This window comes from Drosophila santomea, chromosome 3L, assembly GCF_016746245.2.
Source record: "Drosophila santomea strain STO CAGO 1482 chromosome 3L, Prin_Dsan_1.1, whole genome shotgun sequence".
NCBI lineage: Eukaryota > Metazoa > Arthropoda > Insecta > Diptera > Drosophilidae > Drosophila > Drosophila santomea.
In genome coordinates, this window is record NC_053018.2 from 344,692 (window position 1) to 364,912 (window position 20,221).

At 41.3% G+C, this 20,221-nt stretch overlaps 3 protein-coding genes across 15 annotated transcripts; all 3 read right to left on the minus strand.

Annotated features, from left to right (window-relative positions):
* Positions 1-1,948: 1,948 nt before the first annotated feature.
* LOC120447519 (probable G-protein coupled receptor Mth-like 9) lies at positions 1,949-4,769 on the minus strand. The gene is made up of 7 exons (XM_039628948.2): positions 3,409-4,769; positions 3,161-3,352; positions 2,867-3,100; positions 2,653-2,809; positions 2,391-2,594; positions 2,251-2,330; positions 1,949-2,189 (listed from the first exon to the last, which is right to left on the minus strand). Exons 1-7 carry the CDS (start codon positions 4,046-4,048, stop codon positions 2,155-2,157), a joined length of 1,542 nt encoding a protein of 513 aa, XP_039484882.1. The 5' UTR covers positions 4,049-4,769; the 3' UTR covers positions 1,949-2,154.
* Positions 4,770-4,872: 103 nt separating this feature from the next.
* Positions 4,873-15,139, minus strand: LOC120447516 (G-protein coupled receptor Mth2). 7 transcript variants are annotated; one of them, XM_039628936.2, is made up of 6 exons: positions 15,049-15,094; positions 12,901-13,055; positions 7,972-8,735; positions 7,292-7,904; positions 7,021-7,215; positions 6,018-6,872 (listed from the first exon to the last, which is right to left on the minus strand). In XM_039628936.2, the coding sequence occupies exons 3-6, from the start codon at positions 8,723-8,725 to the stop codon at positions 6,701-6,703; spliced, it is 1,734 nt and encodes a 577-aa protein (XP_039484870.1). In that variant the 5' UTR covers positions 8,726-8,735; positions 12,901-13,055; positions 15,049-15,094; the 3' UTR covers positions 6,018-6,700. The 7 variants fall into 7 exon arrangements, with proteins under 7 accessions (XP_039484865.1, XP_039484866.1, XP_039484868.1 ...); XM_039628932.1 differs by lacking the exons at positions 12,901-13,055; positions 15,049-15,094 and adding an exon at positions 5,547-5,683 and having other exon boundaries at positions 5,989-6,160; XM_039628937.2 differs by lacking the exon at positions 12,901-13,055 and having other exon boundaries at positions 15,049-15,139.
* Positions 15,140-15,553: 414 nt separating this feature from the next.
* Positions 15,554-20,136, minus strand: LOC120447517 (G-protein coupled receptor Mth). 7 transcript variants are annotated; one of them, XM_039628943.2, is made up of 11 exons: positions 20,032-20,136; positions 19,208-19,980; positions 18,189-18,464; positions 17,502-18,021; positions 17,286-17,439; positions 17,050-17,226; positions 16,740-16,994; positions 16,485-16,656; positions 16,238-16,432; positions 16,083-16,170; positions 15,554-15,805 (listed from the first exon to the last, which is right to left on the minus strand). In XM_039628943.2, the coding sequence occupies exons 4-10, from the start codon at positions 18,015-18,017 to the stop codon at positions 16,086-16,088; spliced, it is 1,554 nt and encodes a 517-aa protein (XP_039484877.1). In that variant the 5' UTR covers positions 18,018-18,021; positions 18,189-18,464; positions 19,208-19,980; positions 20,032-20,136; the 3' UTR covers positions 15,554-15,805; positions 16,083-16,085. The 7 variants fall into 7 exon arrangements, with proteins under 7 accessions (XP_039484877.1, XP_039484878.1, XP_039484876.1 ...); XM_039628944.2 differs by lacking the exons at positions 19,208-19,980; positions 20,032-20,136 and adding exons at positions 18,606-18,864; positions 18,924-19,098; XM_039628942.2 differs by lacking the exon at positions 18,189-18,464.
* Between the last annotated feature and the right edge of the window lie 85 nt (positions 20,137-20,221).

Consider the following 20,221-nt stretch of genomic DNA (forward strand, 5'->3'; position numbering starts at 1 on the left):
TTTTTGAAAGTGCAAGTGTTTGTGTGTATGTATGCTTAACATTTCCAGTGCATATTAGGAAAATATTAAGAAAGCAAGCGAAAAAAATCAAAAAAATTAAAATTTGTGATGCCATACCCCACTTAAATGGGGTATAGCTAAATAAAAAGCAAGCATTTTTTGTTTAGTTCTTTGGGGTTTCAAAGTTTGAGGCATGAAAAGAATGGAAGTAACGGCAAGTGCAACAGCTTTTCTTCCTCCTCCATTTCTTTTTTTTAAGTGCATGTGTGTGTGTGTATGCTACGCTTGAAATTTCTAGTGAATATTAGGGAAAATTTAATAAAACGAGCGAGAAAAGCATAAATAATGAAAAATAACAGGTGTGGTGAAAAACTAAGGTAGATATCCGTACAAACAATGGTAAGTATCTGTTTTATTTTGTTCTTGACTTTGTGTTCATTTTCTTCTAAGCCCGCTGCATTTATCCTTTATTTTATTCTGTTGGCGTTTTTGCTTTCTCTTTTCTAAAATTTGTCTACTCAGCGGGTTTGTGCTTGTGATCGTTTGTTTTCTCTTCCCACTCCCACTCACTTTTTCGACACTGTCTTTTTTGTTGGTATTGCAACAACTTCGATTTCCCTTATGCTCTTAAGCAGCCATTTATTTTGCTGTGTTATGAAATAACGACAATTTTAAGATTTAAAGCAATTAAATATATCTCCTTCTCATTTGAGAAGTAAGGAAGAAAGAATGAGAGGCAAGTTCGGGATTTCTTGAGCCGCCATTTTATTCTGGAGCGTTTAACGTTGCGCCAAGTTCTATGCTATTGATATTTCTCTTCAACTTAAAATGTTGTGATTAGTTTCATTTATATATATTTTGAACAATAGTTTGTTTGGCATTAATTATTGACTACTAATTTTTATCCATACTCCGCAAAGTTAATGTTACCCGAAATTTGGCCTATAAGCGAAATTTTTATTAATTATCTCAGACTGATATGTTACCTATCCAAATGTTAATTAAAGAAAAGGAAAATATTAATTTTAGTTTTTTTTTGTTTTTTGCAGAAGAATTGCATAAGAGTCCCAAGAGTTACTTTTACAGGTGAGTACATCCAATTTATACCTTAATTCAAATGGTAATAAAAATCATTAATGGGGTTTGTAATCATTTTTATATCAAACATTAAAAAATATTTGTATTGAAATATATATAATTATTATTTAGGTTTTTACAATATATATACTATATTTAGTATATTTATCTTAAATGTGCCGCAAAATAATGTCTGTATTAATTACGTTAAAAGGCTAATAACAGGCAATAGATTTTGAGTCGGCACATTTTTGAAACTTTCGAATCAATTAAAGGAGATATTGGCCAATTTTTTAAAATACGTGGTTTTACAAAGTTTGTAATTTTGTTTATTTTTGAAGGTGTGTGTAAGTTTGATCAATGTGTGTCGCAAACTTAAAATCCCAGATATTGCCCAATTTTTTAAAATACGTGATTGTACAAAGTTTGTAAGTTTGTTTATTTTTGAAGGTGTGTGTAAGTTTGATCAATGTGTGTCGCAAACTTAAAATCCGCTGTTTTATATACGATAAAAACAAAGTGTGTGGAAATATATATATTTTTAAAAAAGTAAAGTGTGACCTTTGCTTTGATAGAAAAATACGTGCGAGGCGCCTGGAGTTTCTGTTTCTGTTCTCGTTCGATATCATCGTTATCCGAAAAACTCGATATATTGTAGATATTATCGATACAATGGATTCCATTTCAAAAGTCTTCTCAAGACGATCGTTCTGGGTGGACTCCACCAAAAGCATTGTTGCCATGCGCACATGTTGCATGCCACTTAGCTTTATGCCCATCCAAGTCATTTATCTGTTTTCGGGGAAGCGAAAGAAAAATGAAATCTGTACTTTAAAGGAAAGTCCGAATTATTTTTCCAAGCAAAGTGAATTTCAATATTTATTTTGGCACTTTTTAAATATAAAGTGGGGTTCTACTTAATGATTTATGTATATCATCGTCATAAGCTTATTTCTTAGAGCTAGAGTACTGAGGCACTAATAATTAGATATATACTTTTCCGTGTGCGACAGACTTAATGATTCATAAGCTACATGAATACCAGAGTTCACAGATAAGCAATAATCTCAGTTCCTGTTAAAGTGATGTCACTGTCGGCTTATAGGGAGAATCTGTGAAGAAAAAGATTAATGTAAAGAGTAGATAAAGTGAAGCAATAAGAAGAACTCCAACCTGAAGATTTTAAATCGCCTTTCTCGTCGAACTTGTATACGCGAGCATTAATAATACTCAGATCTGTCTGACTTGATTCCCTGTAAAAGTAAGTCAGCCAATTACAAAATTACAACTTCAATTCGAATATTATAACTTACACATTAATGGCCCACCAGGATTTGACGTGCAAATTTTTGCCAAGAAGCAGAATAAAACCAGCTATGGCCAGGCCCAGAATGCAAATTCCACTCCAGAAGTCAATGATAAAGAAGTGCTCTCTTACTCTGGCCATTATATATACGACTATTTCCCGGATCCAGACGGCAAACACGCCCACTATATAGGCGCTAAAGGCATAGAAGCTGGAGGCAAATAAGAGATAAATAGGTGTATAATAAAAACAGATTTTAGGGGTCTTACTGGGTCTTGACTATTTTAAGTTGAGTGCCCAATATGTACTGAGTATCTGGGGGCAGTTCGTAGATAGAAAAGTAGGCTTTGAGACAGCATACAATGCTGAATATCAGGAGGAGTGCAATGGGTCCGTAGTAATAGATCAAAATACCCCAGGTGCGAACTGAAAATGAAGAAATAATTCGAAGCTACTCCACGTTGTACTTTCTCTTTAACCTACCATCGAACCAGCAGTAATCTTCGCCCATGCCTGGCTTGAAGTGCTTGGGCAGCTTGGAGTCCTGGGCAAAGGACACCAGGAAACGAAGACCAATCACCGCCAGGACTGCCAGAGCAATGCACAGTTGACGCACCGAGTTCTTAACAGACTTTTGTTTAAATTTGAGCAGGAAGTCAAGACAGCAAATGGCCAGAAAGACGAAGGAGAGCATGATGCAGAAGTAGGCCAGAAATCCTTTGGGGTATAACAAAATAAGTCATCCAGTTACTCGAAATCAGGTCCAAATTACTCAACCTATGTTTCTGCAAGCCACATGCGAGATCTTCATGGGATTCTTCAAGGCCAAGTAGACCAGCAGGGAGTAGCCCACGATCATGGAAAGTAGGTAGTAGATGATTAGCTGGCCATAGTGGCTTTTCCGGGCATCCCTCACAGAGCCAAGAAGAGAGAGTATGAAGATATTTATGATGATGGCTATAATACTGCCTATAAGTAATTGAGGATTAGCGTGTTTTGGAACGTATTCAGACATCACGACTTACAAATAGCGTAAATCCAAACCCGGTAGCCCGTTTGAAAGCGTTCGCAGTTGAGCGGAGTAAGCTCCCACTGCTCGGGCTTGTGCTCCAACGGGCTAAAGCAATACTCATCCGTTGACCACAAGCGATCGTCCCGCTGCAGCGTTCCATTTTCGAAGAGGTCCCATTGCCAGAAGTTCTCGTGCTTTTTGTCCACGAATTTGTTACGGCAACCCAGCTCTGTACGCACCACAAAACGATCGCGAATGCGAACTTGTTTCACTGACCTATTGGCGTAGGTGAGCTCCACGTGAGTGGACTCCCGGACTTGGTGTGGCTTTGTGCAGTTCCAGTGCTTGGCATCAAAGACGAGGTTCTCCGGACAACAGAAACTGATGCAGGGCTTCAGCAGACAGACGCAACCGCGTAGATGCTTCTTTGCCCGGTACTCCACTCCGTCGATCACCTTGAAGGAGTACTCCGCCATCAGATGCGGCGGGATAACTACTCCAGCATATGTGTAGGAGCCATCCTTCAACCGCAGCCCATCTGTAATGTTGACCGTGTGGGCGTAGGCACAGGGATGGTTGATACTGGCGATCTCCAGAGATTTTACGCCCACGGAGAGCCAAATAACGAAAAGAATTATCCAAGGCGAAACCATGTCCAACTGATCCACGCTTGTTGGATTTTCGGTTGATTCGTTCGGCGACCTGACGTCACAGCCTGATCAGCTCGATAATTAAGTAAACAAATATGAGAAGCGATCACCGATCACCGTTCGCTTTGAGCAAAGCACGCACACTCGGCGAGTCACAAATCCAAACCAACAACAATGGAAACCCAAAATTGACAACGAATGTGACGCGGGTCTAAAAACGGCTGCGATTGCGACAACGACAACACCAAAAAGAACAACCATAAACATAAAAGTCTGGTGGAGAGTCTCTCCCAGCTACTCTTGGCTCTCTCTAAACGACAAACCGGCAACCGCAACGGAGCTCCATGCTGGCCAAGAATAAAAAACCGACTGATTAGCCGTTCCCAAAACCAGACGCGACCACAAGCAGCCGGCAAAAAGAGCGGTTGGGGAGACTCACCACTTGTCCCGCCCCTCCTCCTAGAATCCGACGTGGAATCTCAACCAGCTCGCCACTTGCACAATTCTTACCTTAAGCATGCATAGCGCTCTATTCTACCCATTACCAGAATTATCTTGAGATATCAAAGTTGATTAGAACTCTAAAAAGTAGTTCAATACGGTTTTTTGGTCTTTGAGAACGTGGAGAAAATCAAATTTCAAACCGGCAATCCAAATGATCCAAACGACTTTACCGAAGCTTTGGTTTTTAAAAATTCAGGTGCATTTCCAGGCTACACAGAGTTTGGCTATCTGGAGGTGTGTGAACTTGCTAGATATCGTTTACGGTCTTCAAAAATATTTGAAACAATTCGGTTTTTACATTTGTCAAACAGAAACAGTTTCGCTCAGTTTTATCTTTGGCTTTATTAAGCTTGAAATACAATTATAATGCTTGTATTTTTTATTACATTAGTAAAGAAAATGCAGATATGGAGAATGGTACGTATGTGCAAAGAGAGGTATACAGTTATCAATTAATACATATCTAATTTTTAACAAGGCACATCTATATGTTACGTATGTATGTATATATGCTGGGTGTTTACCTTGGACTTGGCTAATGGTGAATTACACTCTCTTTCTCTGCAGGTGTATGGAGAATCTATAATTTTCCTTGCATAAATACTAAACATGGCTCTGCATAACTTTCTTATACAACTAATCAGGTTGTTCGTGGTCACATGGCATTTAAAAAGAAAGAGAATGGGGTGGGTAAGGGCTTTCGCGGTAGTTCTGGGGGATGGGGACTTTCTCTTATAGTAGTGTCTTTCATAAAGTAGATATCGACTTTAAATGTTGATTACAGAATAATCTCATGATAGGAATAGGTGGTCCTAAATTATGAATAAGTGATCTTTATCTACAGAAAGGAACGAAGTGTTCGCAATAATCCGAGGATCAAGTTGAATATTGGTGCGATTAGTCCTTCCTGATCTGCTCACTTTCCAGTGTATTCAATGATCGGCCCATGGCAACTGGATGTGCAGTGATCAGCGGAAGATGGTGGTTTTCTGCGGATCCACGCTCGAGCTGATTACTAGCGGTTTCTCCACCGATGGCTTCTCGTGCAGCGACAGATTGGCCACGCTGCTCGACGTGGTCTTGGTGGAGTACTGGCTCTGACGTTGGTTGCTGCCATCGCGAACACTCGAGCATCTGTGGTCGTGTCAAGTGGTGGAGTGGTTATGACGTCCATTGCGTGGGCAGCGTGGAATAGACAATGGCGGTAAATCTGATTAGAATTGGTTCGATTAAGTGTTTGGATTTTTAATTAGGGAAAAGCAAACACATAAAGCGATCCTATAGGATCAAAACAGATTACCTTCACCAAGACACAAAAGTGGATGGTCATTATGATTAATTTTCGAGGGGTTAGAGGTTAGGTGTTATCTGGGTTATCTAATGATCGCTTTCAACTGGAGTTAACTACACTGTCTACTTCTCCACTTCCGGAGGATTACCTGTGACCAGTTTGATTAGATGTCTATCTTCGGGGTCGGACTCGGATCGGTGGCATGGCTACCGGTCTTGTCAACAGCCTTAAGGTGCAGCTTTCTCGGCTGCACATTCGTGTCAGAAGCGATGGAACTCGAAGTTGCGGTCGAGCTCAAGCCATTCTTTTTCTCCAGGAGTCTTCAGTGGATAGCGATCGATGATGATCACATTGATGTTGAGACACATGCACATATGGACACACATTGTAGATGCAAACATAAGTTTATGTTTAGATCAGGGCACTTAGGAATTGTATTTCGGTTTAGTAGCTACAAAAACGCGACCGGAATGAGTAAACGAGCTAGGCAGCTGGAGATTCTGGGCTGTGTTGGCTGTCAGTGTTTGGTTTAGAGTTAGTTTGCTGGCAGTGTCTGTTGGTGTTGAGCTTGCACTTAAGCAATATCGAAAGCGTTCTGACAACGAGATAAGTACAACATATAAGGTATAGAATAATCTGAGATTGCGCGCTATCAGGTCTCGAAGTGCATGCGTTTTCCGATAAACTCCCTCCGGTTTTTCCATCTTAGTGCAAGAGATTTAAGAAACGTGGAATAAGGAAGAAAGTGTATAAGCCCGAAAAAGGCCCATATTCTCGATTTAAGCGCGGGTTAGCGAAGGCCACAACAAACGTGCAACCGCGCAAAATAGGTCCTGCTTACTGCAATCGACGAATTCGATTCAGACTTCGTGCGAATGAATATTACTGGTGGATCCATTGGCAAAGGCGTTGCGGATCACCACCAGCTTGCGGATCTGGTTGGAGGCGTCCATAAACCGCTGCTTCATGGAGAACGAAGTCGGCCCCATCGTTACGCTCTCAGTCTGCCGCAGACTGCGCACACGTATCGTTCTGAGAATAGTCGGGGTTATAGATTTGATGGGTGGACAGAGTAGGAGACACGACAAACAAGAGGGATTCACGAGTCGTGTGAATGGACAATCGCCCAGTGGGGCAGGACAGGACAAAACGTGGAATTAAAATGAGGAGCAACACTCACCTGTTTGTAATCAAGTGCTTGACCTTCTTCTTCATCACAAACAACATAAAGATGAGAAAGCCCTGCATCGCATTGGCCAGATCCGAGATATAGAAGAGCTTAGACCACCCCTTGTCGTTGCCCACGAAGTAGGAGATGAGTTCCGTGAGCCAGGTGATGCCCATAATGAGGAAGAGGCGCAGGAACAAGCCAAACCTAAGGTTGGACCAAACACGAGTAAACCGTCTTAGAGGGAAGGTGAATATAATAAAACTAAAGAGTCGGCACTCACTTGTCCTTCTCAGTACGTAGGTTCTTGGTGCTGTTCTCACTCGCAATTATCCGGGCCATCTCGCGCTGCACGCCGTGAATCTTGATCGCCGTCATTATGAACATGATGGTGTTGGCGACAACGATAATCAGGATGGGACCGTAGAAGTAGATCATGGCAGCCCAGTTGCTCATATCCAGCCAGCAGTATACGCCATCCCCAATACCTGGCTTAAGGTATGCTGGCAAGTTGGTAAGTTCCTGGGCGATATAGGTGAAGGCCAGGAAAACTACGGCAATGCCCCAGGAGTACAGCGAATAGAACAGGAAGCGTTTCTTCTCCTGGAATCGGTTAATGCCTCTCGTCCCTCGGAAATTGTGCCACAAGTCGAAGCTGATGACACTTAGCCACATGTAGGCTCCCATGAAGAAGAAATAGGCTGTGTATCCAAACACCTTGCATGCATCACCTGTGGCATCAACCTGATAGAGTTGCACGTAGCACAGCGAGGTGTACCCCACGGTGAGACCCACTAAATAGCAGACCAAGCTCTTGCCGTGCTGGTTGCGGAGCTCGGGAATCAGTAGGTAAACGGCTATGGTCAGCATCATGAAGGGAATGGAGAACATCATGGCTGAAGCAAAAGATTAGAGATTAATGCAATGCAGTTTGAAAAAACCTAAGTTAATCGTTCCACTCACCATAGGCATTGATAATCTTCACCGTACTATTATCGTCCTGCATGTCACAGTTAGCCGGATGAATGGTGTAGAACATGTCCGATTCGTTGACGTAGGTCGGAACCATGCAGAACTCGTTCTTCCTGATTAGCTGTTGGTCGTCCACACGGAGCATGGATCCGTTCTCAAAAAGTAGGTAATCATCCCAATGGCTGGTCTCTGGCTGCAGGGAAAACATCTTGGGGCAGGGTCGGAAGCTTTGGATTGCAAACTGCGCAAACATGTTGACCAATATCGTGGAATCGTTGCGGAAGGTTATATTGAGCATGGGCGGATCTGGCCACGTTCGGTTGTCCGAGTGGTCTATTATGCATCCGTCTACTTCAGAGTTGAAGACCTGTCGCCACGGGCAGCAGATATTCAGGCAGGACTTGAACTTGCAGACGCAACCCCTCACGTGCTCCCGAACCTCTATGCGCTCCGTTAGCGAACTGTGTATGTAGTCGTACGTTCCGACCAATTCGGCAGGAACTATTGTGCCGTAGTAATCATAGCTTCCGTTCGGAAAGACCGTATGACCCGTCAGATTGACCGTATCGTAGAAGTTACAGGGCACATTTGGATCGTCTATGGTGTGGTAGTGGTCTCTCTCGGCCATCACATAGGTGCCGAAAGGAATCCCCGGAATCAGACGGAACACGACCAAGCACAGGATGCCCAGCAATGTAACTCCGCAATAGAGGGATCCGCCAGGCTGCTGGATTTTCTTCGGCATAATGGCGGTTCTGGAAATGGAAATTCCGTATTTATTGATAAGAATATATATAATTAGTAACTTTTGTTTATTTATTTGGTCAGTGTTTCCTAATCCATTGCTTTCAAATATCACCAAAGCTTAGATGACTGACAAAGAAGTATTTTTTAACATTCTTTGGATTGAAAAATGTTATGAACGGGAACCGAGTAAACACGAAAGATTTAATATAGCTAGTTGTAACATAAAGCGAAAATATTTCACTTCTTCAGGTCACACGTTTTGTGTATATATTCAGTTGAATATAGTAATTATAGTTAGTCATGAATTACATCAGTCGCAACACGTAGCAATTAACCGTTAGCAAGTGAAGCCACCAATGAAGTCAATTGCCGATTAGTTAGTCGTTTAATGTTTATCTAAGCGAGTTCACTAATTTGGGCAATAGAACTTAGTCTAGGGGCCCAGTAAATAATGTACGCGGACAACAGGTTGTCGAGAAAAATTAAGGAGGCGAAACAGGATAGCGTCACAAGCAATTAGCAGCCAACGTGTCCCATGGGGAGGAACTAGGCGACCTCGAGGATATACTCCGCGGGACATCAATCATAAGGTCAGCTACGCAGGGAGTGCGGACGGAGCAAACATTTATGGATTCGTGTTAAATTGATAGTAACTGCCATTGTCTGTCAATAGAGGTGACATTCTCCCCAAACTCCACTCCAATCCCGATCAGCCCGCTTTTGAAGCTCTGCTAACGAGCCCGTCCACAAATTCACTACCAGTGCGAAAGTTATACCGCTCGCTATCTTATCTTGCATCATTAGCCTTTGGGGACCAACTAATTCATTGATCCGCTGATTGTTTGCCTTTGGGGAAGGAGAAGAAGGGAGAGGGGTAACCTGCGACATTGACGGGCGTGTGGGCCACTAAATTAGTCAGAATTTATGGGAGGCGAACGGGTGGAGAAGGACAAACACATTAAACTTCGCACAGTTGGCTAATGGGGAAAATAAATACTGGCAGTGGGAGGGAGAGATAGAGAACTTATCTTGCGATGGAAAATTAGCATAATTAATCGCTGAGCACATGCACTTGGGAAATTTCAGCAGACCAAATTCAATCGTATATATCTGCGCACATTTATTGTGCGAAAGAGTGCTGCGGATGTTTGAAAAATAATCAAAACATGCGGAACATTAAAGTCATGAAAACAATTGGCCATAAAATTGAATTATAGCCGGCGATCTTTGCCAATAAACGGATTCTCGAAAATTTCGTGGCCCTCGCGAGTGCCCCAAACTTATTTGATAAAAGCAATTTTTCTTTTAAATACAATTTTGTAGCTCTAAGGTGTTTTGTTTATCTATTATTTTATTGCCAAACAATTACTCTTGGTGAATTGTTTGAATCAATTCTCACCCAAAGAGTTACAAATCAAGATAAGTCAAAATGTCTTTGTATGCACGAAAAGATTAAATATTCCTATCGGAGCTTACTATGCTTAGCGATGACGTTTGGAAAGTGAATCTGAGAATCGTAGGGGAGTGCGAAATATAGAGGAAAGCTCAGAACCCGCCCTACTAAAGAAAAATACTTAACACAGTGATTTCTATTCTTTGCTTAGATTTTGCTATTCTCATGTCTGATGGGTACGAACTTTAATCGTAGTACAATGGGGAACTTGAGATATGTTTTCGATTTCGTAGCCACTCGTATAAAATTTCTTATATGTGGTCGGTAACCGACCGATAAGATAAAGTCAATTTGCCAACGACGCCTGCTAATATCTGACAAAGGAGTATGACTTTCTTGTTTATTTATATATGCAGAATGTTCTGCGAGTTACTTATCGTACCGAATCCACACTTTCAGTGAAATAAGTGAACCATTTACTTACAGATGATCGGCTATGCGACTCCTTAGGTTTTTGGCTTTGGACTCGCTTATTATCTGGTTGATTATGACAGTTTGCGAATTGTCCATGGTCAGGATGTGGCGGAGTAACTGGGCCCTGAGTCATCCAGTGGCTTTAAGCCCTCCTGAACGCCATTAATATCCAATCAATTTTGTCGAAACCCTGGGCATAGAACGCACAGAAAATTTATCGGCCCGGAGTCACAAGGCGTATACGCAATTTAAGCAAACTGCGACACCATTCACATATTAAAATCGAAAATGACCGAACAAAACAATAACCATATATGTATGTGCGTTGTAAACTACACGGAAACGAATTTAAACTCAAGTGAACTGAACTCACATAAATAATAATCTGCGCGTTTTTTTTTGTCCGCATTCAGTTTTTATGCTAACTGTCTTCTTTTTTAAGGTTTTTTCGTTGATGTTTTTATTCAACCACTTTACTGCTTATCACGTATGCCACAAAGTCAGTGAAAATATTTCTCATATGTGTGTCCATTATCTTGCCGAGGGTTACGCGGTTTTCAGTCCGTATGAGAAGTGAAACTAATCGTCAAAGACAGGAGACACTGCCATGTGTGAAATCCATAATTTGAAGTCACCACACCAAAGTTGAACTGAGGTGAGCAACGGCGGGTTATCGCTTCTCTAGATAAGCGGAGGCTACAGGCTACAGGGTCCAGTGTTCTTTTTTCCCCACAAAACAAACACTTAACAAAATAATTTTTAATAGCCGGCCCATCCATTGACGGGTTTGCTGTTGGGGCTCTGCCCCATGCTCGAATATTTGGTGAGAAAATTCCAAGTGGAGTATTTTTAGACCCCCGATGCTGATGCCTCTGCTGTCCGTGGATTGTAAACAAAGGCGGGCGGTTCTATCAATTGATTGCCATTAGAGTGGGCGGGTGGCAAGTTCGCCAAATATTATTCCACTGACACCCGACTTTTTCAAGGGGAGAGAAAGGCTCGACAGTCAACAGATCCCGTTCGGGAATTCGAGACCCAGTAAGATAAATGGCCGTCAGCATGGGTGTCTGTAAGCACTCCTCCGTTTTGATGAAAGATTGGTCAAAGGTCATTTTAAAACGGCCAATAATTGGGAACCCCGAATAAGTTTCTGTCGTATTGTGTTTCTATTAAAAGCTCCGTCCTAACGAATCGATGATGGTGTTCAAAGCAAATTAACTAATTAATGGATCCCATTAGTAGTTTTGGCATGCTCCCTCTAAATCGCATTTGTGAAGAAAAATCCCTGCTAGTGGTTGCTCAATTCATATTTTTAGACTTTTCTGCGTAGGGTATAAACATTACGTAGTTTATGGAGTGCTAAATAGTTGGATACACGACATTAAGGGAAATGTTCACATTAACCCCCGGAGATTATTGTGTTATCATTTTGTAAGTGAGATCTCTTGGCAAGACACATGTCAAGATAGAAGAGCCATTGGGAAAAACAGTTTGGTAACTAAAAAATCATTCCACTAATTAATTGGTACATGCACTTGGCTTATCATGGAAATAAATGCACAGCGGGAAACGCAATGGCCCCACCCGAATCTCTAATGTCATGATACTAGCAATTGAATGAAACTTTAGTCGCAACTGCACTTGTAAAGTGACCTAGAATATGTGTATACATATGTATGTATATACTTCGCTAATATTCGTTGCTTAAACACTGGACATGTATTATATATGTTTATATGATACTCCGGGGTGCATGATATATTTTAATTTAATACTCAGAAGCCAGGGAAAATTGTAGTGAAATAAACAAACCTCAAAGCAAACAATAAACAATATTGCAAGATGTTTCAACAACAATTCCCAGCCAAATGTGCGAAAGTGTAAACAACATTTAACAAATTCGAATTCTGAATCGAAAGAAACACTTCGGACCGATTGGATGCCCAAGGTGCGGACTTTGGGGGGGTGGCCAGCCATTTCACTATAATAACCCATTTTCCCAGTGACTCAATAAAATTGCAACGGGTGGGAGCAGTTGGGTAAACAGCGTTTAGCAGTCAGTATGTGTCATGAAATTAGTAGTTTTAAGCTCTGATTCCTAATCCGAGGTGTTCAAACTCGTAAACCCAATTGCCATTACACATCTATGACCATTGCTTGAAATCGTACACGTTCTTACAAGTGCGAATCTTTGCAGCTGAGTCAGACACCTTCGCTAGAACAATCCTCGCAGGTCCAATTTAATTTGTAAAATGAAGTGCTAAGAGGCACTATATGAGCGATCTCGGCAGTCGGCATGCACTTACCCAGTTCAGGTGATGAATGGTGTGGGCAACTTAAAGTGGTTTGCTATAGAGAGCTACAGAGTTCTTCCTGCTGTTGTTGTTGTGCCAGTTCGCGCACTTTCCAGTTTTAGATCAGTGGGGAACTTTACGAACGTCAGTATCAGTACCTGAAAACACTGTCCGGGTATCGATGGGTAAACAAAAACAGTCGGACCTCTGTGAGAGTCGTTTGGGGTTTACGGGTTTTTTGTCGCCTTGCGAAAAGGCTTTAACGAAACATGGTTTCGGTTTTAGGTTCGACCTGCGTTACGAGTTGTGTGTGTCTCTTTTTTAGCCGGTTTACTTATGCAAATTGGAACTGGGAAGAGACTGTGGCTCAAGGCAGGTAACCACATAAAAGTTTCTCAAGAAATCAACAGATCCTCATATCCATAATAAGTATAAAACGCGTCTCTTTCTCAATATTTTTCGAAACACACTTGCTATGGGGAATTCCCTGGAAGGTGGGTGTGAGTGCGCGATCGGGCAGCGAACCGGTTACGATTGTTCGGGTTTCCAGGTACCGGCGAAATCACACGCTAGCTGACGAATTAATTAACATTGGCATTCTTAATTCGCGGTCCGATATGCTATCATTAGCAGGTTATTCGATGGAGTTTTCCAGTTGCAGTTCCGACGGAGCAGCGCACCCACGACCAGCGACGTTTTGAAGCTAACTGAGGAGCCATCAGATATTTAGCAGGCATATACCAGCGCCATGTTAAAGGTCTGTTAGCCGAGCGCCTTGCCGACCGCTTCGCTAATTGAAAGGCAGGCAAAACAAAGTGCCGAGTCGTCGAACAATGCGAAACTTGATCGAGTGCCAACAGAGGCTCGATTGTGTCTGTGGGCAAACAAAACAATTATCGGACGATGAATGGACTTCTTAAGTGGAATAGTGGCCCCGGGCGAAGCACGGGAGCTGACTCAAATTGCTGAACTTACAAATTAATTAGCAGGGCGACAGCGTAATCAACTGTGTGAGTTCTCTCGCCTTCAGCGAGAGTAAAAGAGATTTATTCTTTGTTTTGATCTGGACAATTTCTCGCCGATCGCCTGCTCAATAGCAGAACGTACCGTACTCTTGGTAAGGTGATAATGTTTAGTTCTTTGCTGGGGGACTAAGCTGAGCTTATCTGCTGACAAAGCGTGCGACCGTAATTAATGAATCGCAGTTGACCTTGGACCATGAGAAGAAGAGCTTTTGCAATAAACTGAACATATACACGACAAATCAGCAATAATGAATAACAGCACAATAGATCCAAAACACTTATCGTTTTACATCTTTATGTGTTACTTAATTCAGTTGACCAAATAAATGCAACGGCAAATGTGAGCCATTAAAAGGAAGCCAAATCCCACGTCTCCAAAATGGGAAACCGATCATTAGCACGTACTGTATGGATAATTAGTTTAAGTAAAGCACAGCTCGTGTTCGAAATCAGCTGTATTTGAACAGGCCAAGTACAGCCATTACGCTGGTCCGGTCCCCAAACCTTTCTTGGAGAAAAGCTAAAGATACGAACATTATAAAACATTAATAATATACAAATATACAGTTAAGCACTGAATCTGCTTTACACCAAGAACAACTGCTTTCGGGTGAGGCTTAAAAGCCCCTAGGTGCTTCTGCGGTATTCCCTAAAATTGTTTGCCTTCATTTCAGCGAACTTGAAAATAAGAAACTGGTTTTAGCATTGAACATGAAAATCGGTACGAAATAATTGGCGATACATGAAGAGACAACGCGACTGTTTGTTGTGGGCCGAGCCGAGACATTAAAGTCGCATTATACATCACAGGCATCCGGCAAAGCTCCTCTGGTTTCGTAACTCGACGAGAGGCGGATTCCCGAGCACCGAGGCCATGAACGAGAAACATTCCCAAGAGCGATCTTTAATTGCCTAAGAGTTTCATAATTAGCACTACATGCCTTCACTTGCTTGCACCAAGTAGCACAAAGTTTAAATCCCAATGTTTGCACCGGATTAATTTATATTTGGTTTCGGGCTCTACAAATTTGCTTTGAAAATTACTGTTTAGAGATGCGCTTACTGGACCCAACTTGGGGATAGATAAGCACTGCTAGCCGGGTCAAACTGAGATATATCCCAAGCGATAAGTTACCCGATTGAACCGCAAGTGAACTTCTTCGTCGGTCGAATTCGCTGCGACTGAAGCCCAACGTCTGCGATGCTTCACATTTGCCGGAATTCCCCAAAGCGCCACATTTCGTGCAAAATGCTGTGGCGAAAAGCTGCACCAATTTCATTGAAAGCTTTCAAACGCCAGCGGATACTTTCACCATTTGATAAGGCCATTTGCACACTAGCGGCTTGAAGCTTAACTAGTAAGTTAACTGAGCGGATCAGCTGCTCAGTGGTCAAACATGACTTGATCCACTCTATTTAATCGATTTGGACTCAGCAGGTGCGAGGCGCGACTTGGGGTCATGTTGTGTTTTCCATCCCTCGCAGTGTAGAACTGGGGGTAGGTACCACTTTACTTGGCCAATTCGAAATGTATTGGTATTTCAACATCCGTATTTATTTGAATAGAGAGAAAACAGATTTATACTCACGTCCTAAAGCCACAGAAGATTAATTTCTCGACAAAAAATGTTCACGAAATATTAATGCCGAATTTTTTTTTTTGTATTTTCAAAAGTTAAAAAACATTATGGAAAAGTTTTAGTAAGAGTTAGTAAGGTAATACGTTATTTTTGATCGGAGCGTTTGTAGTATATATGTGTACAAAATTACTTAATACAGCTTTTATATGAAAGTCGAGTTCTGTTCTTTATTTGTTTTAGGTTTGTTCCACGGTATTCCGATTTGTCATGGATCTATTAGAAATAACAGTCCATGTGTATTTTGGATGGTTCCTGGCAAACAGAAGCGAATTAGAATGATGACAAAACATAAGGGCATAACTTAAAAGTAAAAGTGCAATAATAAAAAAATAAACAAACACCATGCTGATAGTAAGCAGAGATTTCAAAGTGAGCAGCAAATCCACATAAGCAAGTGACCCAAAACTGAGACCACAGGATTGAAATACCAAATTAGTGCTTTTGATCTTGCATGCAAGATCAGGTTGGTTATTAGTAGGACAAACAATTCCAACACCAAATGACCAAAAAAAAGTTCTCTTCGGATTACCTATTACAGGACATTTCGATCATACTTCGTGTTCTCGAGCGAAATCTCTTCTTCGCTGTCGTTGACCTCCTCACCCTCACCCCTAATGCTGCTCAGGCAGGGATAATAATTGGACCTGATTAAACGAAATGTTTGCAGATTTGCAGAATGCTTACCTCTCCATCAAGAGTCTCAACGTGCTGCGCTTCAGTACAAACAGTATAAATATGATGATTCCCTGAGACCAATTTAAGTAGTCAGCCACTAGAAAGACGTTGGACCACGTTTGGTTAAATTGCGAAATGTAGGAGCCTATCTCCAAGCTCCACGTCAATCCCATTATAATGAAGAGCCGTAGGAAGAAGGTGTAACTGTAATGGAATTATGAAGAGAGCCTATCTTTAAGAAAGTGGTTTAACTTGCGTCTGTTTGTCCGAATTCAGCTTCTGCTTCCTCTCTTGCCTGTGGGCAAACTTCTGAATATCCTTTTTCACTCCTATTATACGATTAGCCGTCAGGATAAACATGGTTATGTTAAATGCAATAAGAAATACCAGCGGGCCGTAAAAGTAGAGCATGGCTGACCATCTTTGGGCTATTGATGATAGAGAAGACAGCTCAATAGGTTTAATTGCTTAATACTATGTATATGGGTTCCACTTGGAAGTCGGTACCCACTACATATCCAACAGTGTCCGCCGAAGCCCATACGAGGATTCCAATCTTCGTTTTCCACGACCTTATCGGCCAGATAGGTGATTCCAGTCAGGACCACCGCCATGCCCCAGACATAGGTGTTGTAAGCCAGAAACCGATGCTCAGATAAGAAGCGATTCGCGTTGTGGGCAGAGCCGCTGAACGTGTTCCAAAGGTGCAGACTGATGACGGAAAGCCATAAGAAAGCGGCCATGACAAAGAAGTAGCCCAGAAAACCTGAAAAAGTGCAGTTTTTACCATGTCCTTTGCCGAATAATCGTCATGATCTAACCTGCTGTTATGCAAAAGTCTTGGGACATCTGCCACAGATTGAGCAAAAGTAAAAGATAGGCCATGAAGAGACACACCATGTAGCACATAAAGCATTTTCCGTGCAAGTTTTGCAGTTTCTTAACGAAGAGGTAAACGGTGATCGTTAGAACCATGCATACCAGCGAAGTGATCATCACTGTTGGGAGAAATTGTAGAAATCACTAGCAAATCAGATGCTATTATCGTATAGCTTACCAACCGTCTGACCCATTCTGGATGGCGATATTAGGCAGTTGTGAGGTGCAATTCGAATAGACGATTCATTACCATCTACGAAGGTAAGATGCTGAAGGCAGTACTCCCGTTTGTTAAGCGTGACGCGGTCATGGTGGCGAAAGAAACTTCCGTTCTAGAATAAAAAATTCCTAGATAATCAGGCAAATTCATCAAGTCTACATTAAGCAAATAAACCTCAAACAACGTGTATTGATCGGTGTTTTCCCGGTTGTCTAGAGAGAACATTCCGTCACACGACATCGGTAGGTCCCACTGGACGATTAGTTCTTTTTTAAAATGCCTCCTGACCACCGACCCGTCGTCAAGAGTGACGTTAAGAAAAGGATCGAGTACTTCCAGCTCCTCCTCGGTCATATCTCCAGCGCAAACGTTCATATCCATTATGTGGTTGTGAGGGCAGCAAAATCTGACACAGGGCTTCAGCTTGCACACACATCCTCTAATGTGTTTGTCCACCTTCTGCTTCGAGTCGTCCGGTAGGATCGTGAACTCATATTCGGCCGTCAAGTTGGCCGGAACGAGTAACCCCTCGAATAAGTACGATCCATTCGGTAGCTTTTGAGCTGCCGAAATGTTGACAGTGTCGTAATAATCGCAGTCGGGAATGTCTGCATCTGTTCTTTGCAAAAGCAGCAAAGTAACTACGACAGTTGATATCCGCAAAAGCCGTTTAACCCAAACAAGTTTCATTTATCTGAAAAACAACCAAGTGGGGACGCCATTGCCAAGATGTTTTTGCCATATTTGGCCAATTTATACCAAACACCAAAAATGACTTAAATAAAATGAGAAATGAGAAGCGAATTGTAATCAACAAAACAAAGATTTTTGCCAAGCTGGATGAGGTTAATGTGTACATACACTTGTTACAAAAATGTTGTGGTTTTCCTATAGCTTTAGCTTCAAGTAGTGTCCATCGAACAGCTATGAAAGACCTTTTCTTTCCAGACTCATTTTTAGCTAGGTCTTCATTGTGTGATAATTCGATTTTCATTTGGCTCATATTCACCTTCCTGATGATTCTACAAAAGTGGCGGTGTGGATTAGATGATAGAGTGGCGCAATATTTGATCGCAAACCACTTAAAGACAGTTGATATCCGCAAAAGCCGTTTAACCCAAAAAAAGTTTCATTTATCTGAAAAACAAACAAGTAAGGACGCCATTGCCATAGTTGGCCCATTTATACCAAATACCAAAAAGGACTTAAATGAGAAGCGAATTGTAATCAACAAAACAAAGATGTTTGCCAAGCTGGATGAGGTTAATGTGTACATACACTTGTTACAAAAATGTTGTGGTTTTCGTATAGCTTTAGCTTCAAGTAGTGTCCATCGAACAGCTATGAAAGACCATTGCTTTCCAGACTCATTTTTAGCTAGGGCTTTATTGTGATTCGATTTTCATTTGGCTCATTTTCACCTTCCTGATGATTGGCTACAAAAGTGGCGGTGTGGATTTGATGATAGAGTGGCGCAATATTTGATCGCAAACCACTTAAAGCTTGGTTGGTTTCTCCAATGCATTGGGCTTCCAAGCTGCTTAACCAACGTAATATTAGATAAGATTTCTTAAAATAACAGTAAATAAATTATACTTATTTGTTTTTTAAGGTGTTCCAATAATTTTGTTCGGGGAAAAGCTACAGTTCTTTTTATAATTATAATTTTTTTAACTAATCGTATGATGTACATATATACACAAACAAATATGTTTTATTTAAACATCACTATTTTTATTCACAAAAATTAAATTCGTACAATAATATACGAATGTAATGTATATAGGAACGTGAATCATCACTACCCGGTGTTGGTCTCAATTTGGTGTGTTTGGTATTTATTTCCACGATACGGAGTCTCATTTGTTAAAAATATTTACGTTTTTATGCTTTACGATCAGTGTGTAATGGCTATTTTCAAATGGAGTGATTGGGCTTCGGATGGAGCTCGATCACTAAAGTTTATAATTTTTCTGCAAAACTTATACGTGCAAAAAAAGACTAGGTGATGAGTAATGCTATGCGATGTTTCTGTGGTGACTTCATACTTCTTGCACAAGAGCCAAAGAGAGAGAGTGCCCGTTTCGTACGCATACTGCGAGAGTCGACCAACAAAAAAGTGGCTTCACAGTGCAAAGTGATTTTATACACAAATGTGCGGGCACTAAATGCTGTTGCGTCGGAGGAAATAGCCGAGCAACTTGGAATTTCTTTGCCGACGATCAGCAGCCACAATCGGTGGTGTTGCAGGCGTCAATGAAGTAGTTTCTCGTTATTTAGTTTTTGGACCAGCATTGTTTTTTTATATATATATATATTTTTTTTTTGATACATTGGTTTCAATGTTGTTATTTATTTTTATTTTCAAGATTGTTTTTGACATCGGATTTACCAGTCCCGTTGAAATTGATAGCTAGTTCTGATACACTGTTTCCACGGAGCATATCAGTTTAAGCACTTTTAGCGGTGCGATCAGCCTGGTGAAAAATACTATAGCGTTGTTTTTAATATGGAACTGTAATAATAGTAAACAATGCGCCCTTTTATTATGATCTATATCGTCGCGCCAACTGAGTTGCCTTTAAACGGCTACTCCACTATGAATCCCGAAAGAAAGGGCAGACTTATTCCGTGGATGTAGGCTCGTTTTATTCTGTTAGGATTAAGGGTTATTACAGTTGGAGTTAACTTATTCCTAGCTCACCGTAGTGTGTCCTCCAAGCTTTCGCGCGATAGTGAAAAATGCTTAGTTTTTCCGGCTTATTGGAAACTTACGATGGCGACAATCAGTGTGCCCGCACACATTTTGGCTAATAATCCTAACATTTTTGGACTAATTCACAATACAAAGATAAATAAAAATACTAACTATCGATTACAATGTTCGATCCGGG

Bases quoted from the DNA above. Each gene is read 5' to 3' on its own strand.
- LOC120447519 (XM_039628948.2), bottom strand. From the start codon at position 4,048: ATGGTTTCGCCTTGGATAATTCTTTTCGTTATTTGGCTCTCCGTGGGC. The intron at 3,101-3,160 runs GTTGAGTAATTT...TATACCCCAAAG, and splicing joins TGTGGCTTGCAGAAACATAG to GATTTCTGGCCTACTTCTGC. The intron at 2,331-2,390 runs GTAAGTTATAAT...TTACTTTTACAG, and splicing joins TCCTGGTGGGCCATTAATGT to GGAATCAAGTCAGACAGATC.
- LOC120447516 (XM_039628935.2), bottom strand. From the start codon at position 10,690: ATGGACAATTCGCAAACTGTCATAATCAACCAGATAATAAGCGAGTCC. The intron at 7,216-7,291 runs GTGAGTGCCGAC...GTCCAACCTTAG, and splicing joins CTACGTACTGAGAAGGACAA to GTTTGGCTTGTTCCTGCGCC. The intron at 6,873-7,020 runs GTGAGTGTTGCT...GACTATTCTCAG, and splicing joins AAGCACTTGATTACAAACAG to AACGATACGTGTGCGCAGTC.
- LOC120447517 (XM_039628942.2), bottom strand. From the start codon at position 18,017: ATGAAACTTGTTTGGGTTAAACGGCTTTTGCGGATATCAACTGTCGTA. The intron at 16,433-16,484 runs GCAAGTTAAACC...ATTCCATTACAG, and splicing joins CTGAATTCGGACAAACAGAC to TTACACCTTCTTCCTACGGC. The intron at 16,171-16,237 runs GTAAGCATTCTG...CTGCCTGAGCAG, and splicing joins TTGAGACTCTTGATGGAGAG to CATTAGGGGTGAGGGTGAGG.